The sequence below is a fragment of the Periplaneta americana genome, chromosome 5 (genome assembly GCF_040183065.1).
Source record: "Periplaneta americana isolate PAMFEO1 chromosome 5, P.americana_PAMFEO1_priV1, whole genome shotgun sequence".
Lineage (NCBI taxonomy): Eukaryota > Metazoa > Arthropoda > Insecta > Blattodea > Blattidae > Periplaneta > Periplaneta americana.
The window spans coordinates 117,541,117-117,567,346 of record NC_091121.1 but is presented as its reverse complement, the minus strand read 5'-3'; the positions used below and the strand labels follow the sequence as shown (position 1 = coordinate 117,567,346).

At 34.9% G+C, this 26,230-nt stretch overlaps 1 protein-coding gene across 3 annotated transcripts in view; it reads left to right on the top strand.

Moving 5' to 3' along the window:
- Ptpmeg2 (Protein tyrosine phosphatase Meg2) overlaps positions 1-26,230 on the top strand; it is a 787,512-nt gene that overhangs the window by 263,539 nt on the left and 497,743 nt on the right. For 2 of the 3 annotated variants that reach the window (XM_069826415.1, XM_069826417.1), the window contains exons 3-4: positions 9,786-9,875; positions 18,360-18,500. In XM_069826415.1, the coding sequence (XP_069682516.1) occupies positions 9,786-9,875; positions 18,360-18,500 (231 nt within the window). Of the gene's footprint in view, positions 1-9,785; positions 9,876-18,359; positions 18,501-24,145; positions 24,170-26,230 lie in introns of all 3 variants that reach the window. The other variant, XM_069826414.1, reaches the window with a different exon arrangement.

The window sequence follows — 26,230 nt, the reverse complement described above, 5'->3', positions numbered from 1 at the left end:
GGCGGTAGGGCGTTTGCCTGCCTATTCGGAGTTGAGCTCGAGCGTGGGTTCGATTCCCGCTTGGGCTGATTACCTGGTTGGGTTCTTTCCGAGGTTTTTTCCAACCGTAAGTCGAATTATAGCTAATTTATGGCGAATCCTCGGTCTCATCTCAGCAAATATCATATCGCTATCACCAATTCCATGGACGCTAAATAACCGAGTTGTTGGTACAGCGTCGTTAAATAACCAAACAGTAACAAAAATCCAAATTATAGTTCAAGAAAATCTAACGAGTGAGAAGAGCCTGTATGTTAATAAGGGCCTACATCTAGGTTGTGGTTTATCCCCAATTCACTTTAAATCCTTATCAATGAAGTAATTGAAATATGGAAGATGACAGCACCCCAAGGCAGTATTTCAACAATATTATTTGCTGATGATCAGTTGGTACTAGCAGAATCGGATGATAATTTCTCTTCCTGGCGGTCTGTAGAGTCGGGATTTTTTCAGGGTTCAATATTGGGTCCACTGCTTTTCTGTCTCTATATTAACGACATCACTAAGTCATTTAAACATTTCAGATAGGCCTACCATATTTATGTAGATGACGTTCACTTATACATTTCTGCCAGCCCTGATAGGCTAAGTAACTGTATTTATAGACTCAATAAAAGTCTCGAATCTATTTCGTCTTGGTCTCAACAATTCGGACTTAATTTAAATACAGATAAATCACAGGCTATCTTATTTGCGAATAAAATATTAATCCCCGATATTAATGAGCTGAATCTTCCTCTGAATAAAGCGATCATTCAATTCAAACATCCCCAGTATCCCCTACTTGTACAAGAATGCGGCCGTTCGGCTACCCAATTACAGAATAGGAGTGGTAAACACAATAAGCCTCAGGCTGCAGTGCAAGCCTTCGCGTCCCTCCTCCGTACAAGAGAAAAAAAAGTCATTTAACCGAGTTATCAACTGCTTCTTATTGTTTAATTGTGTGTTGTTGTTGCTGCTGTTGAAATCTGTTCTCTCAGACCAACGGGGAACCATGTTACCAACTTGTTCAACAAAAATTTACTTTCTTCTCTCTGTGTAGGAACTTACACATTATCTATTATAGGAACATTGATCTATATAGGAACTTGCACATCCAAGTTGGTTTATCACTTAATCGTGTAGAACTTTGCATCCGGCCATGTGTAGAAAGCCGGAAACAATAACATAACAATTTGTAACGGAGACAACAAATTGCCTCGTCAGGTCAAAAAGATAAGTAAATTGCCTCCTCTGCGCATGAGCTGAGATTCGTAAATTTCCTTCCCTCTACCTGGGGTGGCGAACGTGTCTGCAGTTTTTAAATTCGCCTTATGAACTAAAATTTTCTTTTACAATTACAGACTTAGAATGATCATTAATATGGAATGTAAGAAAATGAAATAATATAAAACTTGTCAGTTATTTTTAATAGACCTAGTACACTGCTCCGTCGATTTAGTAGAAAGTCAAAGTTCACCTACTTAAATATAACACGTGGAGCAGGTCTCCTGCAATCGGCAAGCATCACCTTTTGGTAGAGAAGTAGTATTCAATCTATGGTGTGCGTAGGGTACGCATCCCACTGATTACGTTTGTAAAAATGCTGACATTTTTTGTTATACTTGTTGATAATTTTTGCATTATATTCGTATTATAGTTTCTTTTCAAGAGGAGTAGAATAGAAGAGAGGGGCTCAAAAGGGGGATTAAGTGTAATCTGTCAAGAAGCTTCTTTTTACCAGCACTGGAGCGCCACATGTACAAATGGCGGGATTTTCAAACGACTTCCTGCACAGGAAATAGCGGGAATTTCAAAATACTTCTTTGCACATCCCCGTTACATTCATATTAACATGGAATGTTTGAAATGTAACCATCCCTATTACAATTCTGTTTTTTTGCTTTTTAATATCTTCAGCCAGAAACTTTTTTTTTCAATTACAATACCATCAGTGTTTTCAGAACGTGATATCCCATGAAGTAGAATAGTAGAGGTAGGAAATGGACTGTGGAATTTGAAATGATTTAGACATGACCAAGCAAATCTGTTATGTTGTAATGTATCAGATTTATTTAGTAACAATATTTCATTGTACATAAACACACAAAGATCTTTATTGCAATTAACTGTTTGGTGTTTTACTGTAATAGAGAAAAGATCGTGAGTTCACGATTGGTGCTATATATATATATATATATATATATATATAATTATATAATTAATTAACAACATAGTAGTAAATTTTACACAAAGAAAAAAATCATACGTAAACATTCTTAATTCTCTACATATTTATTAATGAAGTAATCTCTGCTCTTTGAAGTCAGCTAACCGCTTAATTTTCTGATATTTCCAGATATACTACCATTAGTTATTATTGTGTTGTAAGGAAAATAATTTCAAATCATCCTTAGTAGAAATTGGAGTCTACAATGCTGTGTTCTTATTGTCTCCAAATAAATAGCTATAATGTGTAAAGTCTTCTGGTTACATTGAAGGCAATCATTCACATATATATTTTTTTTAAGATTAGCACTTAATTACATTATGTCAGTTTGTTCCTGAACTTCTACATTACATTTTGGACTATATGTGGGGAATATTGGAAAATATTCTATTCACTAGTGTAAGTTTGTGTTCAAACATTACGAACATTAGTGTTGTAGTGGGTTAATTTAAGTTCATTTTCTCTTAGAAACACAAATATAACAAACAAAAGAAATAAAATCATACACAGTATATGATAAACATAAAATCAAAACAATGAAAATTAATGTTTAATGACATTATGCCAGTTTGTCTGTAAACTTCAACATGAAATTTTAAGCTGTCTGTGGGGAATATTATAGAGTAGAGTAAGAGAGTTAATGGGTTTAAGAATTCAAACCAACATGTAGCACCTACTACTGTATTTATTTCCTCAATGGCATAATTTGTTATTTAATATGAAAATATTCTGCATGCTAGTGTAGAATACTATAACTTTATGTTCCAACCTTACGATTATGGTAAATAGAGTCTACAGTACAATTCACAGGCTTTGTTGAAATATGCCGACAAGATCGGTCCCGTGTTTGAAAAAAATTTGTATTCACCTGTTATTTCAAGAAAAATAGTACAATTATTGCTTTGAGTCACTTTGTATTGTAGTAAATTTAGTTTCCTTTTCTCTGAGAAACACAAATATAACAAAATAGAGAAACAAAATCATACACAGTACATGATAAACATAAAATGAAAACAGTAAAAATTAATATTCAATGACATTATGCCAATTTGTCTGTAAACTTCAACATGAAATTTTAAACTGTCTGTGGGGAATATTAGAGAGTAGAGTAAGAGAGTTAATGGGTTTATTGCCAAAAACTCAGCATTTGTTGATTTCAGTTAAGTTGTACAGGTTTAAGAATTCCAACCTACATGTAGCACCTATTACTGTATTTATTTCCTCAATGGCATAATTTGTTATTTAATATGAAAATATTCTGCATGCTAGTGTAGAATACTGTAACTTTATGTTCCAACCTTACGATTATGGTAAATAGAGTCTACAGTACATTTCACGGGCTTTGTTGAAATATGCCAACAACATCAGTCCTGTGTTTGATAAAAATTTATATTCACCTGTTATTTCAAGAAAAATAGTACAATTATTGCCTTGAGTTACTTCGTATTGTAGTTAATTTAGGTTCCTTTTGTTTGAGAAAAATAGAACAAACTACAAAATACCAAATCATAACAAGAAACATAATGTAACAAAAACACAAGAACAATACAAAATAGGAAAAAAAGCAACTAAAATTAAACATGAAAAATCTTAAACCAAAAATACACAAAGAAAACATACTCATTTGGCCACAATACCACAGTATCAGTAAATGTGCACATCACTTTTCTGCATCCAGTTTCACAAGCACATTAAGTGCAAAACTTCTCACATCTGCAGTTCTCGTTGACATGAAGAAGAGGAGTGCCAGCGAAAGATAAAGTTGTACTTGAAAAGTAATGTTAATATTATTTTACATACACAATCCTGCAGACAATTAAGTGCGATCCCATGTAGGTGCATGTAGGCAAACACAATTACTGTAATGTTCTGTGAAATTATTTGAGATATAAACTTCAAAGGCACAGAGCTCTTCGAATCTTCGTATGAAATTTTCATTCATGTACATCGCCAGAGATGAGAGGAACACCCACTACCATGAGGAAACTTGATGTTGCCCCAAAAGTTACAATGCAGACAGAAGTAGTTGAACAACATTCACCGCTATTCCCTTCCAGAAAGACAGTAACACCAAAAAGTGGAAAAATTCGAAGTCTTCACATCCAACTGTATCCTAGAGTATGGAAAGAGAAAACAAAGCACAAGAACTGAAGACAGAACAAGTCCTGTGCACTATCAGGCAAGCTGTACCCGAGCAATTATATGACTTAATTAAAAAATTGTACTGACTCTGGTTCACGATTTGTACAGGAATGTCCCTGGTTAACAGAATTGAAATGTAAAGCCCTTAATATCTACTTACACAGTACAAGTGAAACAGAATTGTTAGAAAATGATTGAGTATTCCTTCTAAAGCCACTCTTCTACGTAAGTTTGCCTTATATACAAATGATGTTGGGTTTTGTGAGAAAATACTGGATAAGCTAAAATATGCTTGTGACAAAATGAGTGACTTTTGCTGCTGCACGCACGTTCATAACTCTGAAACCAGACACATTAACATCTCTATCAGTAAGTTTAGTCATGCGAAACCTTTTACCTTTATTAATTTCATATGCTTTCTCAATGTGCTCCCATTTTGCAGTCTTCAAATCGTCAGCCTGGTTTGCAGTTTCTGAAGAGTCACTTACAAACTGAACATTCTATTTTTTGAACATGTTTCTGGTGCTTTTAAGCAAATGTGGTGTGTCAAAAAATGCTACTATTCTTCTATCATTTACTATGAAGAAGGGCTGATCACTGGTAATCCCTAACAAATGATATGCTTTTCGATTGTTAGAGCCCTGATCACAAACGGTAGCTACTACTTTTAAACCAATGCTACTCAGTTTCTGTATTGCATTAACAATGAGACCAACTAATTCATTACCAGGGGCACTTGAATGTGCAAAGAAATAGCCCAGAGCTTGTTTGTAATTTCTACAAACACCCCTAACCATAAACACAAGACCTTGGTTGGCAATTTTATTAGACGAATTGTTACAATACCTTTCAAAGCCATCTACAATGTCTTCATTACTATTGTAGCACAAATTTGCTTTTAAAGATATTTCATCCCACATAAGGCAACATACTTTGTCAGTGTCATTCATCTTACTACAGGCATTCCTTAGTATGTCGAATAATTTGTCACTAAAACCAACATCAGTGGTATACTTTCGCAGTGTAGCCTTAGAAGGGAAATTTAATAACTTCCTAATCATTCTATAGGCACTTGGCTCTGTAAATAAATATTAAGAGCCTTTGCTTTCATTTCCGGTGACCACCGAACTCTCTGCACATACCTTGCATTTGAGGAGACACAATTTTTTACCAATTCATATAATGGCCCGGGAACCTTCTTCCTTAAAGTTGCAAGGGCAATGTCAATCTTCAGATCTCTCTGTGTGGTCTTGAGAACTCTTCCTCTCAGACGATGCAGTTGTACTCGAAGACTGCGAATTTTCCTCCTCTTCGGTGTTATTATCGGTGTGGCCATGGGTTGCATTCTTGGGGGTTCCCCAGTCTCTTCACACTGCCTCTCCTCTCTTGGAGGGTCACCAGTCTCTCTGGAGGGGGTCCCCTGTTTGCTTCCATTCCATGTCTGTACAAAATAAAACAACCAAAAAGGTTACAATTATGAACTAACAGCAAGAGTAAGTACTGTACCACCAGGGATAGAGGTTACAATTGAAGCGTTGGCCAAATAAATGGTCTATGTTACAATTTTTGCCATTATACTTTATCTTAGAATGTTATCAAGTTATTTCGTTTCAGGAACAGTTTTGTGGAAATTCTTTCAAGGAGATGTGCTCACAGCTTACTCTTGATGTTAGAAAGGAACTGTTTAAAATGTGTTACTCCCTTACAGTGAACATTTAAAAACTGTGTTTGTCATTGTCTTCATTATTATTCTGTTCATAATGTTACAAACTTCTACAATGTGTAATATGACTTCTACAATGTGTAATGTGTCAGTAACATTCAATCGTATACTTCACTTAGCTTACAAAACATATAGATGGAATAACGGTGTATGTTGCCCGTCAAATAGTAAATTATTTATGAGCGGAATTACGATGTAACATTTTCGTTCCTCCTGCACAGTTAGCAGATTGCAACACAGACCGTTATTCGGCCCAACTCTTCAATTGTGGAATCAACTTAGCCTGATACTTAACTGTCTGTGTGAATGGCTTTTCTTTATGTATTCATTCACAATCTGCAATTACGACAGAATTTATGAGTACAGTTATGAAGAACTGAAATTGCATAATATAAAAGGCTTGCAGTTGTTCAAGTAAGTCACCTTGGCCATTGGAGATAGCTTCAACTTTGCAGGGTATGGCTCCTTTATTCAGGCGTGTGCGGACTTGTGAAGTATTTCTTCTCAAAATGGTCCGCACACACCCGAAAGCTGTTGTGCAGTTTGTTGGGCTCTTTAACCATCAGGTCATATCTGCCCAACGCTTCTAGCCATGCCTTGCATCTGAAAAAAATTCGTATTTTAAGACAACATTTGTAGAAATACAATGTAGGCGAAACAAAAAATAAAATAAAATGTAGGTGGATGAAATATGTCATAAAATGGTTTAAGCATAAGCTACATCATCATAGCTCACTGCAACTGTTCCCTTTCACTTTATAGGCTATTAGAGTGATTTTATAAAGTGGCACGAAGTGACGTTCCTGTGCTTACGGTAATTTCATACACATATACAGTATAGCCTATATAACATTTAATTATATCATAAATAGACTTGTATTATTATTATTATTGTTATAAATATTACGGTACCATTATTTTTATAATAAATGTTAAAAATATGTAAAGGTCTCAAATAATAATACCATGTGGGGAATATTCAAGGAAAGGGTCTATTACTGTGTTTTTTTTTTTTGTTTGGAATATTGAAATCCAGTACCATGCTGCACACGACACGACGTGGTTTGCTGCAATTTTATTGGTTATATTCAGTGTTTGAAATTTTTTTTTCTCGCGTGTGTGGTTCGCAAAGCAGCGAAGTTTCTCCTGCATTGTATAAAAAGCTTCGAAAATAAAATATATACATTCAATCAATAGAAATAATAATAATAATAATAATAATAATAATAATAATAATAAAAGTCTGTTAATATGTAATTAGATGTTATATTCTGTATGAATTAATATCTGATAACCTATCCTATATGATTTGAAATGATGCACGTGGTTAGCAAAATTTACAAGTATTTCAAATTAGTTATGTATAACATTCCTATATATTGTAAATGAAAACTCACCTTTCGCTATCTCCTGGTATTTTGAAGAAACATTTTGTGGGGTGACTACTCTTCTTATTTCCGCACCCGGGAAATTCACACTTCATTCGTGCGGCCATCCTTCTCTCACCAAGGCGAGAAATTCAATATGTCTTCTTCTTCAGTTCTTGCATTAAATTGTTCCAGGACTAACAACTTAAACCAAGAGCACGCAAGTTCATTCTCCATTTCCAAGAGTAAAAAATTAGCGACGGAATGTTGGTAGGAGGCGATGTTAGCGCTCATCGTGGCAGTGCCATAGAATTAACAGCGATTAACAGGGAATAGATACAATTGACCCCTCTCTTCTATTCTACTCTTCTATTCTACTCCTCTTGTTTCTTTTGCAATATCGACTCTTGTTTTACCTAGGTGAATAACATTTTATGTAAATCATAACAATTATTATTGCATCAATACCTAGTTATTGTATAATAATAATAATAATAATAATAATAATAATAATAATAATAATAATAATAATAATAATAATAATAATAATAATAATAATAATAATAATTTATTTTAGCACATCAGTCAGTCTTTTGTTAATTATTATGTATTTGCAATGTAGTTTGGAGGTGAAAATAAATTTTGGGGGTATGCTAGCAATAAAGATTGAATACCACTGAGGTAGAACGAGAAAGTCAAGGAATATTTAGAATATATATATATATATATATATATATATATATCAAGAAAATGCAATAATGAATAAATAAATAAATAAGTAGAGAAAGAAAGGAAGGGAGGAAGGAAGAAATGAGTGAGTGAAGTTATGAAGGAAGGAAAGAATGAATGAACGAATAAATGAACGAATGAACAAATTAATAAGTGAAGGAAGAAATAAATCAATAAATGAAGGATTAAATAAATAGAGAACAAATAAAAATAAATAAATATTACCTTACTCTCTCCAGCAATATCTTTAACATTTGTACTGTTTTCAAGGTGTTGAGTAATATTTACTTTGTCAGTGTTGAAAGTGTTTGTGACACAATGCCTTACCAGGGACTTGGATTCTCATCATAACAACAGACCACGTTTTCTGATTTCTCTAGACTCAAACGCATTCTACTAAATCGACGGAGCAATGTACAAAGTTTGTTGAAATTGCTTATCTTATTCACATTATAGCCTATATTACCGACGAGGTTTAGGATGTGGTTAGGTTCAGTTGGAAACATTTCGTTATAAAACTAAAAATGAGTATAACACATTAAATACAGGGCCCTTTAAACAGGGAGCAATTTAAATATGATGTACCGCTTCATCTATCCTTCATCATATGATAACGCAGAAATCCTGCACGGAAATATCGCATGTACTTCGATACATCACAATAATATGATATGCGTAAATAATCACTTATTGTTAGTAATTAAAGACGGCGCTCATTCCGTCGGATTCCGGCCACTTTGTCACTCGTAATGAGTGCATCTCTGCACATAGTGTGTTGGAAATTGTGCCACTGTCACACATCTGTGACACAGTGCATGAAGATTGGCCACTAAAGGAAAACTGAGAGGTGGAACTTAAACTGAGAGGATTCAATCCGGCATCGGGACTAGAATCCGGTGTAGCTTAGAGGATAAAGCGTCAGCACGTAAACCTGAAAACCCGGGTTCGAGTCCCGGTGCCGGAGAGAATTTTTCTCCGCTGCACCTATTCTTCATCATTAGTCCTAGATGTTGAATTTTGTGATACGTCTCTTTGGCGAATGAATAAATAATACCGTAAGAATTATTATCAGAAAGTGGAGGATTTCAAGATTCGACATGCCTATTAGACAAATGGGAGTCAATTTACGTACCACATCTCTTAGTAAATAGAAGGCAATTTATGTGCTTGAAAAAAAAAAGAGACAAATGTCCTACTCGGAGGCAATTTATACATCACCCCATTTGTAGAACGTACGATTTATTTTTTCTTTTTAGACACACAAATAGGCACGTATTTCGCCGCTTTCCCACGACACATAGACCTGTAGATCACAAATATTTATATTGTTTATGCTTCATTATGTCACTCATGAATATGTATTCGTAAAACGAAACTGACATTTGTTTTAGGTGATCATTTTTGCTGGTCAGTTTGTGTATGTTGTGTGTGCGCGTATCATAGTATATAAGTTCTCATACGTATAACAATACTCGACAGTGCGTCCATTTGTGCTTTCTGGGCAATGATAATATTTACAGCATTTGTGTCTTGGGGTTTGTACATTTCATCATCGTAGTTGTGTGAATTGTTTCAGCCGACGCGGGACGCCACGGGCGCGGCCATTGCTGTGTTCACAGCTCGTATGCATTGTCCGCAGATGTCGTCCCATCAGACTACACTCCAGGTAATGCGAGTTCCTTGTCCTAGATCGAACTGTGTGAAGTATCTTTCTTCAGATAGGACATTTTATTGCATAGAGTAGGGGAAAGGTCCCTATATTGAACCGTGCCTTAAATTGAAACACTCGATTCTTTCCCAAACTGTCCGACAGACTTCACCATAATCCAAGCAGAAGAGTACTGTGTAGCGCAGTGAATGTTGGGTGCAGTTGATCTTGCATTCGGAGCAATGGTTTCAGCTGTAAGAAGTGTTGTGTGTTTATGGTGCTTCTGATATAATATTTGACTCTCCTAGCTAAGCTTGTACAACAAATTACGTAAGATTGTAATAATCTTAATCTATTGCATGTTGTGACGTAGTTACACAGCAACAATATCCATGCGTAAACTCTTTCAAGCAACACGTTTCTGTGTTTCACGATTACTAAAGAATGTAAAATGGCATTGCCCGTAATTTGAACCACCGTTTGAACCTTATATTGAACTGGTCCAATTTAAGAAACCTTGTTATGTTTTAGGAGCTTCCAACTGTGAATATCTCGCGCAAATAGATATACCTTACAAGTGGTGAAAGAGGCACCAACAACCTATGTGTGTTGCATGAGTGCAACAGGAACGTATGTTCCTCCCATGTTGATCTTCAAAAGGCTGAGATTTAAGGATGAACTGAACAGCGGTGCACCACCGGGTGCAATATGCACATGTTCTGAAAGTGGATGGATTACTAGCGAGTTATTTCTTAAGTGGTTTCAACATTTCATCCCCATTGTGAAGAACAGCATTAATAATAAAGTGTTACTTATCCTTGATGGCCATTCCACTTACACCAAAAATGTAGAAGCTATCATTCTTGCTCGGGAAAATGGTATTGTAATGCTTTATTTGCTCGCACATGCAACGTACAACCTTCAACCATGTGACGTGTCTTTCTTCAAGCTTCGAAGTAACCCGTCTCGAAATATAACTCAGTTTCAGGTGTCAGCTTTAACAGGAGAAGCTTATGGTAAAGCTGCTACAGTGGTAAATGCAACGAGTGGATTTGCGAAAACTGGAATTGGGCCACTCGACAGAAACGTATTCCAGGACAGCGACTTCGCTCCTGCTGCCGTCAACCATACAATGACCCTAACACAAGTGTTCCAAACTCACCTTCACAAAATCCAATTCCCTCTTTTCAATCTAGTAGACCTAACACTTCTGAATACATTTCTGCGTTCAATTCTCACTGTCCAGAAAAATCTCCAAACATAACTAGGCGTAGGCCTAACACTGTTGTTGAAATATCTCCTATTCCTGAACTTACCAGATCAAGGAAACAAAAAAGCCACGTCAGTTGCAATCGTCATAAGCAGTCCATACAGGAATGAGTTTCAGGAAAAGCAAAGCAAGAAAATAGCAGGTAGGCATACATCGACACCAAGAAATAAACCGTTAAAGAGAAAGGTCCAATATGGTCAACCAGAAAATGAAGACAAGAAAAATTGTGAATTGTCAGAAATGATGGATATGATCCAGTGCATGAAATGTAGGATATGGCTTCACCAAAAATGTTCAAACGTTAGTGCTAAACAGAAAGTATTTTACTGTGAAGACTGTGGATAATGGACTCTTTTATAAAACAATGAAAACCCTATATCTGTAATTCATGTTCTAAAAACAAGGTGCTTTTTATTATTATATAAAAACTCCAGTTTTCAAGGAAATTGACATAATAATCACAAACTTCTTTTGTACTTTTGTTGCTAATTAAATAATTGCTTTAAGTATAGGACAAAATATTTATATTTTCTGTTAATAAAAATATTTCTGAATTTAAAATGATGTGGTCCATTTTAAGATAAGGGTGGTCCAATTTAAAGACCATGTTCCTAATTTGGACCATTTCGCACCTTCCCAGTTTTAATTTTTTATTTAAATAATGACAATATTAATTAACAATTGTGTTCAGGCTATGTATAGCCAAAGAGTCTGCAAATGTAATGCATATTTTCCTGATAAATTTGATTTGAGATTATTGCCACAATTTAGTGTTAAAGGCTAAGTGGTTCAATATAGGGGCCTTTCCCCTAGATCGGGAGAAGATGCCTAACTTTTTGCTTTGATTGAAAATTTAAGGTAGGCCTACTGTTTATTTAGTTATGAAGTTCATATTCAAATATCGAAGTCTGGAAGGTATTCTGAAACTATATTTTTGGTACAAAACAGAAAACATTAATTACCTTTTTTTATAGATACTTGGTTTCTTCTTATCTGCACTTTAGGCATCTTTCCCCGATAGTGGAGGTAAGATGGCAAATTCATTTGACATATTTACTGATATATCTTTTTTACCTGATCGTGGTTTGATACATGTATGCAACAAAAGTGACTTAATCTAAAGCTCATGGACACTTTCTCACTCGTTTATCGCTAGTTAGCAACAGAATCATTGCACAATTTTGTTGTCGTGTGCAAGACTTTTGTTTGTTGTCACTCTTCCGATCTTCTTCCTTCTCTGCTGTTGAAATTTGAAATCTTTTAAATGCACATCATCTGTCAGTACTGCTCAGTCCAGGCATTCCCTGCAATAAAACAAAAGTAATAAAACTCTTGCAACAAGTTGTCATCTTACCTCGAAAATAAAGTGAGCATTTTCCCCAAGTATTGGGGTAAGATGCCTAGTGCAGTGACGCAAACTAGGATGGCGGAACAAGGTCGGTGGTTGTTCACAATACAAACTTTAGAACCTTTACTACACTATCCATTGCAAAGTTTTGACAGTTATAACAAATTCAAGGATTTATTAAAATTTTAACATACATTTGCAATTATTTTATAGCAAAAAAGTGAGCTGTTTCCTTGCTTTTCTTCTCACAACAAGAACACGCGGCAAAATGAGTTCGGTTCCACTCTCCAGACATTCAGCTGTCTCAGTAATGTAGAAATGTGCGTAGCGTTCTCTCTTGAAAGAATAAGAACCTACAAAAAAATAAGCATCTTATCCCGATAGTCATCTCCCCTCGATTCACTCTAGATTCATCGCCGCTAGCGTGAAGTTTCTAATGCTTTAATCGGCTAACATTTAAAAATCGTGGATTGTGTCAATGGATAATTCCACTTAACTTTCAGTAATATACTATCACGAAAGCTGTTACTGTATTTACGAAGGTTAAACTGCTTTTGAAACAACACTCACTAGACGCAATGAATAGGTTCAGCGTTCACATTTCTCGAGCATTGCAGCAGATAAGGTAAAGATTTCATGATCGGACCGCTACTGATGATGACTGATAACTAGACGTACATTATCTTTAAAATATGCTATATCATTTCGAAAATATGCACCAAATATGCACTAAAAATTTTAATTTTTAGGTTTATGCATTTTGGTACTTACAATGTACATTCTTCCTTAGACGTCATTCAGGTCGTTGTAATTTGATTTGCAGTACACAACGATTATTTTCTCCAACAGGGGTAAATTTATGACGTTTGTCACTTGACAGAAGTTTGTATGCTGAGAAGGACCTTTTCATGTCTACAGATGTTGAGTAAAATTTGAAAGAACTTGCTAGCTTTGGAGAAATTTCTTCTGGAAGCAAAACGTTTTCACCTTGAGGATATTTATCCACAAAACACAAAACTTTAATGTCAGGATTTCTCCCTAAACAGCACACAATTTATCACTTAATTTTTTTTTTCTTCATACTTTAAAGGAACACTCTGATGTTTACTCTAAATCTCCTTGAGGATTGATAAAGATTCATGTAAAGAGAAACCATATTTTTCGAGTTGTTTTTGTGACTTCGGTTATAACTTTGAAGTGTGCCTTGATTACAGCCAAGTCGCTTTGCAAATATTCACTATTACAGTATTCTGTGAACGTTGAATTGACAAAGTTTCAGTTGCATTTTGTACATCAACGAATGCTTTAACGGCATTGAAATTATCTGAATAGAGAGAGCAGCTTCAATCCACCTGCGCCAGCAGGTAATGGGAGGTCTGTAAATTTTTCTTTGTAAGCATTAACTCTCCCAAACACTCCTGCTTAACTATAAATAGGAATGTTATTCCCCAGTAACACCACGTGATTTTGTCATTAACACTGGAAAGGCTCCTTACTGGTGCCGCCATAGTAAGGACTTTATTATCTTGTCACTAATGTGTTTGAATATTAATTTTAAAATTAAAAACTAAAAAATACATATATTATATACTCGATGCATGGAAAAACGATGAAATATGCAGCAACATCGGAAATATCCAATTATATGCACTATAAAACTTCAAATACAAAAACGGAAGAACATGAAACATATTGCAGAAGTTAATTCTATATCACAAGTAAAAACAAACTAAATATGCATTTGCATATAAATGCAATGTCTATTGATAACTAATGAGACTTGGTCTTGTACGTAAACGTAGAGATAAAAATCAATTAAGGACATGGCACCCTACGACACTCGCTCCAAAAATTATATAATAATAATAATAATAATAATAATAATAATAATAATAATAATAATAATAATAATAATAATAATAATAATAATAATAAAAGAGTACTGAGAAGGCTCCTCTACTTGGGAACTATGGCAACTGTGTTTTGGGAGAGAGAAGGAGTTTTGTTAGTGGCTGTCATGAGCGAGGCACCACAATTAATGCAGATTCGCTGTCAGATATTAAACAAATTAAGGAGGGTCATTTAGAACGGCATATTGATCTCTAGGATGCTTTTTTTTTTTAGCGATAGCGCCCGTCCCCTCATGACTACTCCAACCCTGCTTAAAAATTTCAATAGGATATTGTGTGATCATCCTTGTATAGCCCGAATTTGGCGTCTAGTTGTTACTATTTTGTAATGTATGTAAAGAAATGACTTGCGTCAAAATGCTGTGACATTGATCAGTTGCAATGCAGCCTTGAGGAGAGGCTGAAATTACAGCAAGCAGAGATCTATGGGGACGGAATACGAAAACTTGTCAAATGCTGCAAGTATGTGAATTCGGTTTCAAACTACGTTGAAAAATAATGAAAATAGCAATTTTTAGGCTGCTTATAATAATTCTGCAACTATGTTAATATTTGTAATATATTCATGGGATTTACTGTTTGGAAACCCTCGACCTGTTATTATTTGCATTCTTTGGACATTCCACTTATTGCAATTGAGTAAATACCGGGTGTGTAAAAAAATTACGCTCTATATTCAAGCAGCCATATTCCGTGCACAAAGATTATTATTATTATTATTATTATTATTATTATTATTATTATTATTATTATTATTATTATTATTTTGTGAAGCTGTTGTTGAGTGTGATTGGAATTGCTGTTCCATTTTCATGGTTATTGTTCCTTTTAAGTTACCATGATGTAGAAACAAAGAAGTAAATACAATATAATATTTCTTGCATTTAAAATTAGGCATAACTTTTTACACACTTTGTATATTCAAATTAAAACTAGGTATATTATAGTAAAAGCAGCAGGTAATAACAAGAAAGTTAGATTGTCATTTGTTATTTGGATTGTTGTGCTTATAAATACGTCTTGAATTTTGTGGGTTCAAAAAATGTATGATATTTGTGGACTAAAGAAGATGGAGTGTCAAGTTGAAAAAATAATCGACATAATCTTCTGTTTAGTTAATAGATGAGCAAAGGCAGTGGAGGCGGCTCGAAAATTTGTGCCGTGTACGGGGAGAATGCCATCGGAGAAAGCACTGCAAGAAAATGGCACTGTCGTTTCAACACATAACACCCTGTACAAAATTTGTGTCCATCCACTAAGATGATGGTATGCTCTGGTGGGATAAAGAAGGCGTCGTGTACTACGAATTGCTTCCCAGGAATATAACCATAACTGCTGACATTTATTCCCAAAAACTGATACTCATTGCGGCCGCAGTTGAAGAAAAATGCCCGGGAAGATTGCATCAAGTGCTGCTGCAATACGATAATGCACGCCCGCATTCCGCTAATATAACGAAAGCAGCTATCCAGGAACGTGGTTGGGAGATGATTCCTCATATTGTCCCGATCTTGCGCCCTCAGATTTCCGCCGTTTCCGTTCTCTATCCAACAATCTTCAAGGAAACTCCTTTGATAACGAAGATGCTTCACAAACTTGGCTTGGCGACTTAGTTAACTCCAAACCAGCAGATTTCTTCAGACGCGGAATCGAAAAACTACCCGGCGTTGGCAGAGAGTGATAGATACTGTAGCAGAATATATCACTGATTAATTTCTTTCTTCTATTCATCTCAAATCAAACCCATGTCACAGCGAAAAGAAAAATTCTACCAACTTTTGCATCAACCTAATATAAGCCTATTCCTGGCCAGTCCGTTTACTAGAACTCAGTTTAGAAGATTTTCTTCGGGGTATGTTAAATAATATTTTGTTAAATTGTCCTGTGTCTACGAAGGAACTACAAATAAATTCATACCACGATGCATTGTTATGTCACTAGATTTACTGGGAAATTATGTTCATAGTGCAGAAGATATATTCAACAACAGAACTGAATTAAATCAACTCAATTGTTTCTCTAATACAAAATAATGTCTTTCACTTTTGACGTGAACCGTCGATCTGCGAGAGAAAAATGTAACGTATCTCTGTCCGCCAGTCCGCCCGTCCATCTGTCTATCCATCTACCCATCCGCCAACAGCCTGTCTTTCTGCTCTTTCCTGTACTGAAGTATGTCTGCCTTCTTCTTACTTGCTTGCATATCTCTTACCAGTTCAGCCAGCCATCTTTCTCTCGCACGTCACTGTCGTTCTCTCGTAATTCTGTTAGACCATAAACTCATATCCTTGCCTCTGACTAGCTCCTTATATGAGAGGGTTATGTGCGGACTTTTGGAAAAAGAACTAAGGAAGAGACTAGTGAAGTTCTTTGTATGGAGTGTCGCATTGTGCGGGGCAGATACATGGACATTACGGCGAAGTGAAGAGAAATCGCTACAAACATTTGAAATGTAAATATAGAGCGTGTGAAATGGACAGAGAAACTAAGAAAATAAGCTGTGCTATAGAACGAGTAGGTGAAGAAACAATAACGCTGAAAGTAGTCAGGAAGGAAAAAAGAAATTGGCTGAATCACTGGTTGAAAAGAAACTGTCTACTGAAGGATGCACTGGAAAGAAAGATGAACTATCAGATGATAGACAACATTAAGATACTATATAGTAATCGTATGCAGAGACTAAGAAGAAGGCTGAAAAATGGAAGGTTGAAGAATGCTGGGTTTGCAGTAGAGTACTAACCTTGGGAAGAAAACTATGAATGAATGAATGAATGAATGAATTGGTAAAAATTGTTGTTACTGTTACAATATTTTGTCTGAATTCTTTTCTTCGTATGCCCTTCGTATTAGCATTCGGATTTATAATAATACAGCTATACTACACTATAAATTAAGTTCTGTGCTCTGATCATAAACTTTTGTTGGAATTCGTACCTTGTAGACTTTTACTTTAAACCTTGTAATTAAGTCACGCTGAATTCGCTCTCTAGTTACGTTTCTAGTAAATAGGATGACTTGATTTCCCTATAGAAAACTGCCTTTTCATCATTTATTTTGTTCCAGTATATAAAGTAGACAAGTATCGTGCAGTTGCAAGTTCAGATTTTCATAGTAAATTAGAACTTGAATAATTTCGAGGGAAAAATTGTTCCGGAGCCGGGTATCGAACCCGGGACCTTTGGTTTAACGTACCAACGCTCTACCACTGAGCTACCCGGGAACTCTAACCGACACCGATCCAATTTTTCCCTCTATATCCACAGACCACAAAGTGGCCTGACAACCGTCAAGCAACCAACTTCGAGTGCACACTAACTCTGTGTGACTTAAATTGTGGTTTTCTGTTAACGAACAGTGACGTGTATTTTGCATAATACACGTCACGTTACAGTTTAGAGAGAAAATTTAAAGTTCACATTATTGCAATATCTGTATTTTTTTCTTTTTCCTTTTTTTACTTTTTTATTCTGTCATTTATTAATAAAATGTTTTAAAATTATGTGGAATGCCCCCTGAGCAAGAGTATGTAATTACTTTTTCTGGGGGTGCTAGAGTAATTAGTATAAAAATAATATGTATCTTTGTTATAGCAATAAATTATTATTGTTATTATTATTATTATTATTATTATTATTATTATTATTATTATTATTTACAAATAATAGTTCTTCTTTCCTCGGCTTTAATTCTTTGACCTGAAGACTGGCTAACACCAGAACGGCACACAGTGCTGCATACGTCCATGATGAGGGGTGGACATCCAGGACAGCACAGGACTTTGTATTGACAATGGACAACATCTATGCCCTAGACAGGATTTTAATTCTTGTTTGTACTTTCTAAGCAGCTTTAAAACTTCGTCGTAATGCGAACACTTATCTCGTAGCTAAGGCAATAAATTTTGTTCAACTTTAAAAATTTTACTAATGCTGGCGTGTTAGAGTTTTAAACTAAAGGGCGCCTGTTTGCTACAGGGCGTCGTGTATCAACTGGACGTCGCGCTGGAGAGCGTCGATACGCAGAAAAGCGGCCTAGTGTTCATCTACGATATGTCCGACTCCAAGTACTCCAACTTCGACTACGACCTCAGTCAGAAGATCCTCACTCTCCTCAAAGTAAGTCCACTGCCATGCTCAAGCTCTATGCACGGACTTTTATTCTGATGAGGCAGAATGTATTTTGCAGTTGATCATTCTTTATTGTGTATTACATTCTTAGGAAATTATCTTAATTTTAGGAACTGTTTTATTAATATATTCAGGCTTTGTTATTTTCAACTTACATTAATTCATTTTGGAGGCGTTTTCTGCAGCAATTATCAAAGCTTTACCTAGGAGTAATTTACCTTTATTACGTAATTCTCGTTAAAATTTGTAACTAGGAAATCCATTATTAATCTTACTAAGATTAAAACGTAATGTAGTATTAAAAGTTGTTTATTCTGATGTAATTTATTAGATAATGGACTTATTAATTAAAGAAATTGTTTCAATAAAATATTCAGATTTCATTATGGCTTTTAAACTTATCCGTATACATACATAAAACATTTGCTCTAAACTTTAGTCTTATTTTCGCTAAGCCTATTAAAATTGTATGTTGAACATTACATAACTACTATTTTCCATTTATTGAAATTATGCTAGATATCTGTCTTTTTGTAATTGCAAGATCAAGATAATGTGGACTTCAAAATGTTATATCTTAATACGGAGTGTCTCAGTGCAACATGGCCCGCCGGGCGAATTTCGTATGCTTAGTAACGGTACAACAATTGGCCACTCGGCACGCTGAGTTTACGCTCGCTGGTAATATCGTCGGTTTCTTGGTAAAAGTGACCAAGTCACATTCCAAGGCTTCCAAGCATTATGAAAATTTAAGACATAATTTGATATAAAAAACTAATAATATAGCACATTTACCTTCAAAATAACTTATTACTAACATCTAAAGAAGTACAGTTATCTTTGGATGGATCATTAAGCCTTTAAATGGCCCTTTTCCAACAATTTTGCATTTTGGACTTGGTCACTTTTGCCAAGAAACCGACGATATGTTTTGTATTGCATAATCAAGAATATGCTGTAACTGCCCGTCGTACTTTTCTGTATATTTTTGTTGCTACCCACTTAACACGTTCGTGCGTGAATTTGTATTGTGCTTTATCTTCCAATGAACTCAGAAGTTAAGAACCACATAGGGACAGGTCGGGGAATCGAGGGGTTCACAGATTAAACAGTAATGACTCTGTTCTGAAACACTTTATTAATTACTTGTAGGAAATCGTTCGCCCTATGAGCGATGGGGGAATCCTGTTGAAAGAATGCTTAATTTCGTTCCACTACGGTCAACCCTTGGAAAAGGGGGTTTAAAATCAGATTCACGTACCTATTGAGATAAATTGTTTCTTGAAAAGAAAAAATGAGCCTCTCGTAGTACACCATACGTATCTTTCTCGCCATGTAGGAGAACATCGTCAATCAAGTCAGGTCTCCATATTCTGAGAGATATCATGGTCTCTTCAGTGCGAGAAATATATCCCGATGGAGTTATTGTTTTCCAGGAGGATCAGTCACCAATCCATAAGGCGGGAATAGTCTAACGTTGGCTGCTTGCCGAAAACTGGGCTGAACCATCTCCAGCTTCAAAAGACAACTGAATAGGTGGTCCAGGTCGAACGCTATTGTCACATCCCTACCTGAGAGGATGAACATGGTTGTAGGGAATTATACTGGAGGCAATATTGAACGCTAGCCTCATATGGCTCCCACTGACAGAGTCCTATTCAGGACACTTAACTTTCGGAACATCTGGTCAACAATGTTGTCCGAGTGTAAAAAGTAAATGTAAAATTGATTCTTTCATTTATTCATAGTGTTCTACCCAAGGGCAGGTCTTTCACTGCAAACCCAGCATTCACCAGTCTTTCCTCTTTGTCTCATATGATCCACATATCTTAATGTCGTCTATTATCTGATATATTTTTCTGCACCGAACTCTTTTTTCGTTCACCATTCCTTCCAGTGCATCCTTCAGAAGGCTGTTTCTTCTCAACCAGTGACCCAGTCAATTACTTTCCCTGTTTCCGATCAGTAGGCAGCGGAAAAAAAGTTATTCGGATGTAAAGGTAACTACAACGCGACTAATTTGTCTCGTCAGAGAGTTGTTGTTTACGTAAGCACAGTGGATACACTAGAGGCGCGTGCAGGTATAGGCCGGCGGAAATGTAAATTAACACGGAATAATCACTGAATATTGGTTGTACGTTGATATATATGACTATAGTAATGACATATTGTCATAGCTACTTATGTGAAACAAATGAACAATTCTGATTATAAAGTTTCAGTATAATTAGTATTACATTAATTTATACTGCATAAATAAACAAATACACATATTTCTATCAACTTACCTCCAAAGAGGGAAGATAGTCCTGACATCCCACGTCCTGGGCCGGATTTACATTGCAATGCACAGCAATGTACTTCCGAAAGTTATCGAATGTGAAGTTTTCCGAATTACTAGACAATTTTTGTATTGTGAAAAACTTCTTTCAACATCACATGATGTGACTGGTGCATATTTAAAGTATGACACGTCAGTAGCGTTGATTCCTAGTTCATTTATCTGTTCTACTTGTTAGTTATCAACCAAAGCACGTCTGATGAAAAACACTGCAGAGTAACCAACATTTTTTTCAAGAACACTATTTAACTTTTCCTGCACTTTCAAGCTGACTGGTGATTGTCTAACGTTTTGAATGGAATATTGCAACTTATCATCATTCGACACAAATCCTGGCAAAAGTCATATGTCATATTTGAGGCGGAATTGAACGTAAACCCACATTTTCTTCTAACATACGAGCAACATTTTTTATGTTTCTGTGTATTACAGTGATGTTCTATCGACTGTTTTGTTATCTTTTTTTTAATCCACACATACATAACCGACACTTAATTGTTTCACCAGTATCACTACTAAAAATGTCGACACCATATTCTTGTATGAAAGAATACACCCTATGTTTTTTAACATCTGTCTTCGGCATTATGATCACTTCACTGAACATAAATAAAGAATATGTTTACGTATCTCAATGTTCTCTGTTCACGTACGGACGAGAACTGACTGAGAATGCAGAGTGGCAGTTGTTTTCGGTGTTCGCGTGGTGCTCTGTGCGGACGGTTGTACCTATTTGGGAAGCGTGCACACCTCATGCCATAGTCTATGCCTACAATACTTGTAAACCGTAAACATGACTTTTATTTGACTTTTTTTCCGTTGTTTACTGATCAGTTTCAGCATCATTCTTTCTTCATCCACTCTTTCCAACACAGCTTCCGTATAACTGATATGATGATAAAATATGTAGCTGTCGGCTTTTCCGTGGACACGAACCCTCTCACGATAGCGATCATCTCTTCAGCGCACTGTTAAACCTACTGAGCACGTCGTAAAGTAGTGTTTCATTCACTCTAGCTCTGCTTCACCGCGCGCACTTGGAAAAGTAATCTGTTACATCATTCGCCTCAAGTATTATTTGAAGCGACGACGGTTTTCTAATTACCCGTGATGAAATGTTGCTTGCTTGACAGCATTGTATGTCACAATGCAGAAACCAAAGTTGTAAGAATACACAAACATGTGAAATTACTTCGCAACTGTACTATTCGTATATCAGTGTACGTGAGAAACGTATATGAAATCACGATGTTTTAAAGAAAACCTAAACTCAGCCATATTACACACTTTTTAAAGAAATACTGCGCTCTGAATACACATGTATTGTTACAGCGGTTAAATGAGACTGCTTGAGAACACGCCACACGTGTGTGATGTAGTTTGACTTTCGCGCTCTAGAAACCAACCGGTACCGAGAAACCTCTCGCACGGCTCATGTTAAACTGAGACACCCAATACATTCTGTCGGTTGACCTGCAGTAACATGTATAACTTAATTTGATTAATATTATTTTCTTAATCGCATTAAAATTGTATTTAATGGTTTAAGTACAGCTTACAGCAGTAAAATTTTTGGAAATATTCAACATTTTTTTCCTCCATTAATGTATATTACACAATAATGGAAACTGGTATGTGTAAAACACTGCCCTTCTGTTATATGAAAAAAATATTTTTAAGATTTAAACAAAATTATATATATATATTTTTTTTTCAAAATTCAAAATGATGGCAGTTCACTGTGAAGTGATGAAGCGTTTTCCTCATAACTCGTAAACTTGTTAACTTTTTCATGTTCTCTCGCTTTTATTTTATTGCTGAAACTCATGTTTGCAATATCATGCTCTTTCAGTTACATTCTTAATCAATATTTTTTTTAATTTTGTATTAGAAGAAAATACTGATACTTGACCATTTTTTTAAATGAATTTATTTTTTATCAGACATTATATCAAAGATAGAGAAGTGATTTTGCATCATATTGTAGATATGACCTGCATAAATACACACAAAAAATTTCATCACAGAATGTTGGATGGTTTTTGAGATATGAGGAAACGCTTCATCACTGCACAGTGAACTGCCACCGTTTTGAATTTTGAAAAAAAAAAAAAAAGTAGGCCTAAATAATGTTTTTGTAAATCGTAAAAATATTTTTTCATATAGCAGGACAGTGTTTTACACATAGCCTACTAATTTTCGTTATTGTACAAGATACAGTAATGGAGGAAAAAATATTGCTGTAAACTGTACCTAACCCCTTAAATTATGGTGATCGTCGTTCTTCGAGTATTAAGTAATAGTGGAATTATGGAAATAATTTCGTTACCATTTGATATCGTACCAAAGGAAATTGATTAAAATATTCATCCTGGATCTATATAAGATCTGTCGTTTGTTGTTGACCGTTCTTTATTTCGATATTAATGATGCGTAAGAAAATATCAAATACCGGTATTTCAATATACTGAGGCGTGATTATATTTAACTCGGGTATCAGTATTAAAAATGGATACATTATCAGCAGTCATTCTCAACAGCAGCCTGAAATATGTTAGAAATACTGAGGTAGGATTGCTTTCTTTAAATTAAGTAATTACTTCAAAAGACAAGTTCTAAGAACTTTGAGACAGTAAGACGTTCGTTGAACTTTAGTATAACTCGTTTAGTTTTAACATGATCTGTGCACAAATGTCCTGATATAATCTTAACTTTTTAAAATAAGCTAAACGGCAGATTTACTCACAATTTCATTGCTTAAACTTATGTATTGGTTATGAAATTTTAGAGTCACTTTCTTCGAAAATAGCGAATCTTACTTTTCATATGCAATAATTTAGACAGAGTAAGTTATTTTGTAATGTATCTCTTGGAAACATTATTTTTAGTTGTGAAATGGATTATACTCGTAGATACGTAAAGTGCTTAATCTTTGTTATCTTTTTCCATTAAAATTTAATAGTACATTAAGAAAACTTTACCATATCATATTTAAACAGCAGACAGTAACGATTATTTTCTCTATCGCACTCAAAATACCATAATGGGATGGGTACAAAACAATTCATGTAGTCTATTAATGATTTTAATTTTAGTAATTATAAGATGTGTACCTGTGGTACAACATGAACAGTGTTCTAATACATAAAATAATCAAAAGTTATTGGTCATTATTAATTAATTTATAAAATTAATGTTAAAATGTCGGAGACTACAATACTGTGTGACGTATGTGTTACCTTTAAGAATGCCCTATACAATCCTCTTAATAATATAGTAATTTGTTTTACAGGTCGGTCCTTCACAAAGGTTTATGGTAGGAAATTATTTGGTTTCTAGGCAATAAATTCCCCATTCGCTCACGCCTTTAGCATTTCCCACTCAAGAGTTAATGTATGAATAGAAAATGTTTTCTTTTTGCCGTAAAATATTTCGAATTGTAGCGATTTAAGTACCTTCTTAGGTGATTGCATGACTGCCATAGCCAAAGTTCGCCGTTTTTTTTTTTTTTTTTTTGTTATTTGCATGAGACTTCCTTCCTGGCATGCCGTTTTTTTTTTTTTTTTTTTTTTTTTTTTTTAAGTTTTCTTCGGTACCTTTCACCATTCTATATGTCAGGGATCGACTGTTATGTATTAAAAAACGTAATTTATTATTATGATTATGGGAAGGAAGGATTTGTACTTCAATATTTACTTTGAGCGTGAAACAATGTTTTTTTTTTCTTTATTTTTTTTAACGAAAACAGAGAATTGCATTTTCAACAGCTCTGTAAATTAGTCATCCTAGCGAAATATGCCGCTCTTAAAGTTTTGGACATATAATATGCTTGTGAGATTGTTGCATACGATTATTTGTAAGGTTTTCGTCACATTAAATTGTTTAAGGGACACTGGGACTGAGTTTTGGAACTTCTAAAGTTTTTGGTCAATTGCTTTCAAATTCGGTGGATTTGTTGTATCTATACATTTAGATGATAGTACCAAATTTAATCAAATTCATGCATTAGCTCCTCAGATATTATTTTTCACATATTTTAATGACACTAAATTATGCATAAATTTAAAACATCCCTGACAGATTCAGAATTGTTATTGCGCATTAAAATGTTCCGTGAAGGACTTAAATTTTATGATTAAGAAAACTACAGATGGATTTTTAAATTCGAGAATTATTTAAAGAGATAATTTTTTTTATGGAAATCCTGATTTTGCTTCATAATTTTATTCCATTTTTAAAGGTTAAAAATTCATATCATGAAAAGTTTTCAACGAAGAGCTGATTTGATGCACAGGTTTGTGTATTGGAGTATGTGCGTTGTGTTGCAAAGTTTCATTCAAATCGGAGAAATATAGCCTCTGGGACCTTTTTATTGACTAACAACGTAGTTTTGAGAAAACGCAAGTTTTATTGGGTATGTTAGGTTTAAAACAGCTGCGCGTAGCATTTAAAAAAATTTCCGCCAGATCTCTCAAAATGGCGGGCGGAGGATAAATATGGACAAACGTTAAATAAATGTATAAGGTAACTATTTACATAAAAAGAACAAAAATATGTATTTCTGCCATTTTTGCCAAAAGCTCAGTCCTAGTGTCCCTTAAACATAATTTTCATACCTACCTATAATATTTTTTTTAAGAATGTATAGTGATATTTCGTTAACACTACAAATAATTGTGAAATGTATTGTATTTTTGTTAAGTAGAGATGGGAACGATATATCTGTTTTTACGAAATACCGATATTTTCGTTTCGATATAGCGATATATTGATATCGAAATTTTGATTCAATATATCGTATAATATATCGATTTTTCTCATAAATTTATCGATTTTTGTGGAAATATTATCATTATCAACAACAACAAAATCCACACTAGAAAACTCCGATAGTTTCCGAAAGATGGCGCTACTGAAGGTGGACAGTTATATAATTGTGCAACCTCACTCAATACCTTGTTCTAATTGGCTGGACTAGAATTCGAATTCAAACTGTTTAATATGCAGCACCAAATTCAAATGCAGCGTTTGTGAACGTGAGACAGACGGGAGGTTTGTTATCAGTGTTCTCCAAGGAGGAACTCCCACCCTGAAAGGGAACAGTCTGACCTCAAAACGGGTATCAAAACTTTTATTTCTATATTCTGAAATGGAAAGAGAAACAGGGACTTAATACCGATGTGACATTTGTTTACGTCTATGATTTCTATGCACAACCTAGTGCTGACATTCTATTTTCTTATTATATCTTTTAGTGCATAAAAATTCTATTCGTATAAGCATCACCATTGATATTTGGAATGTTGGAGTGTAACAATAAGTTGCAATGGGAACTTTCTATACAAGGATTGTATCAAATCAACTGTGAAGTTTGTTG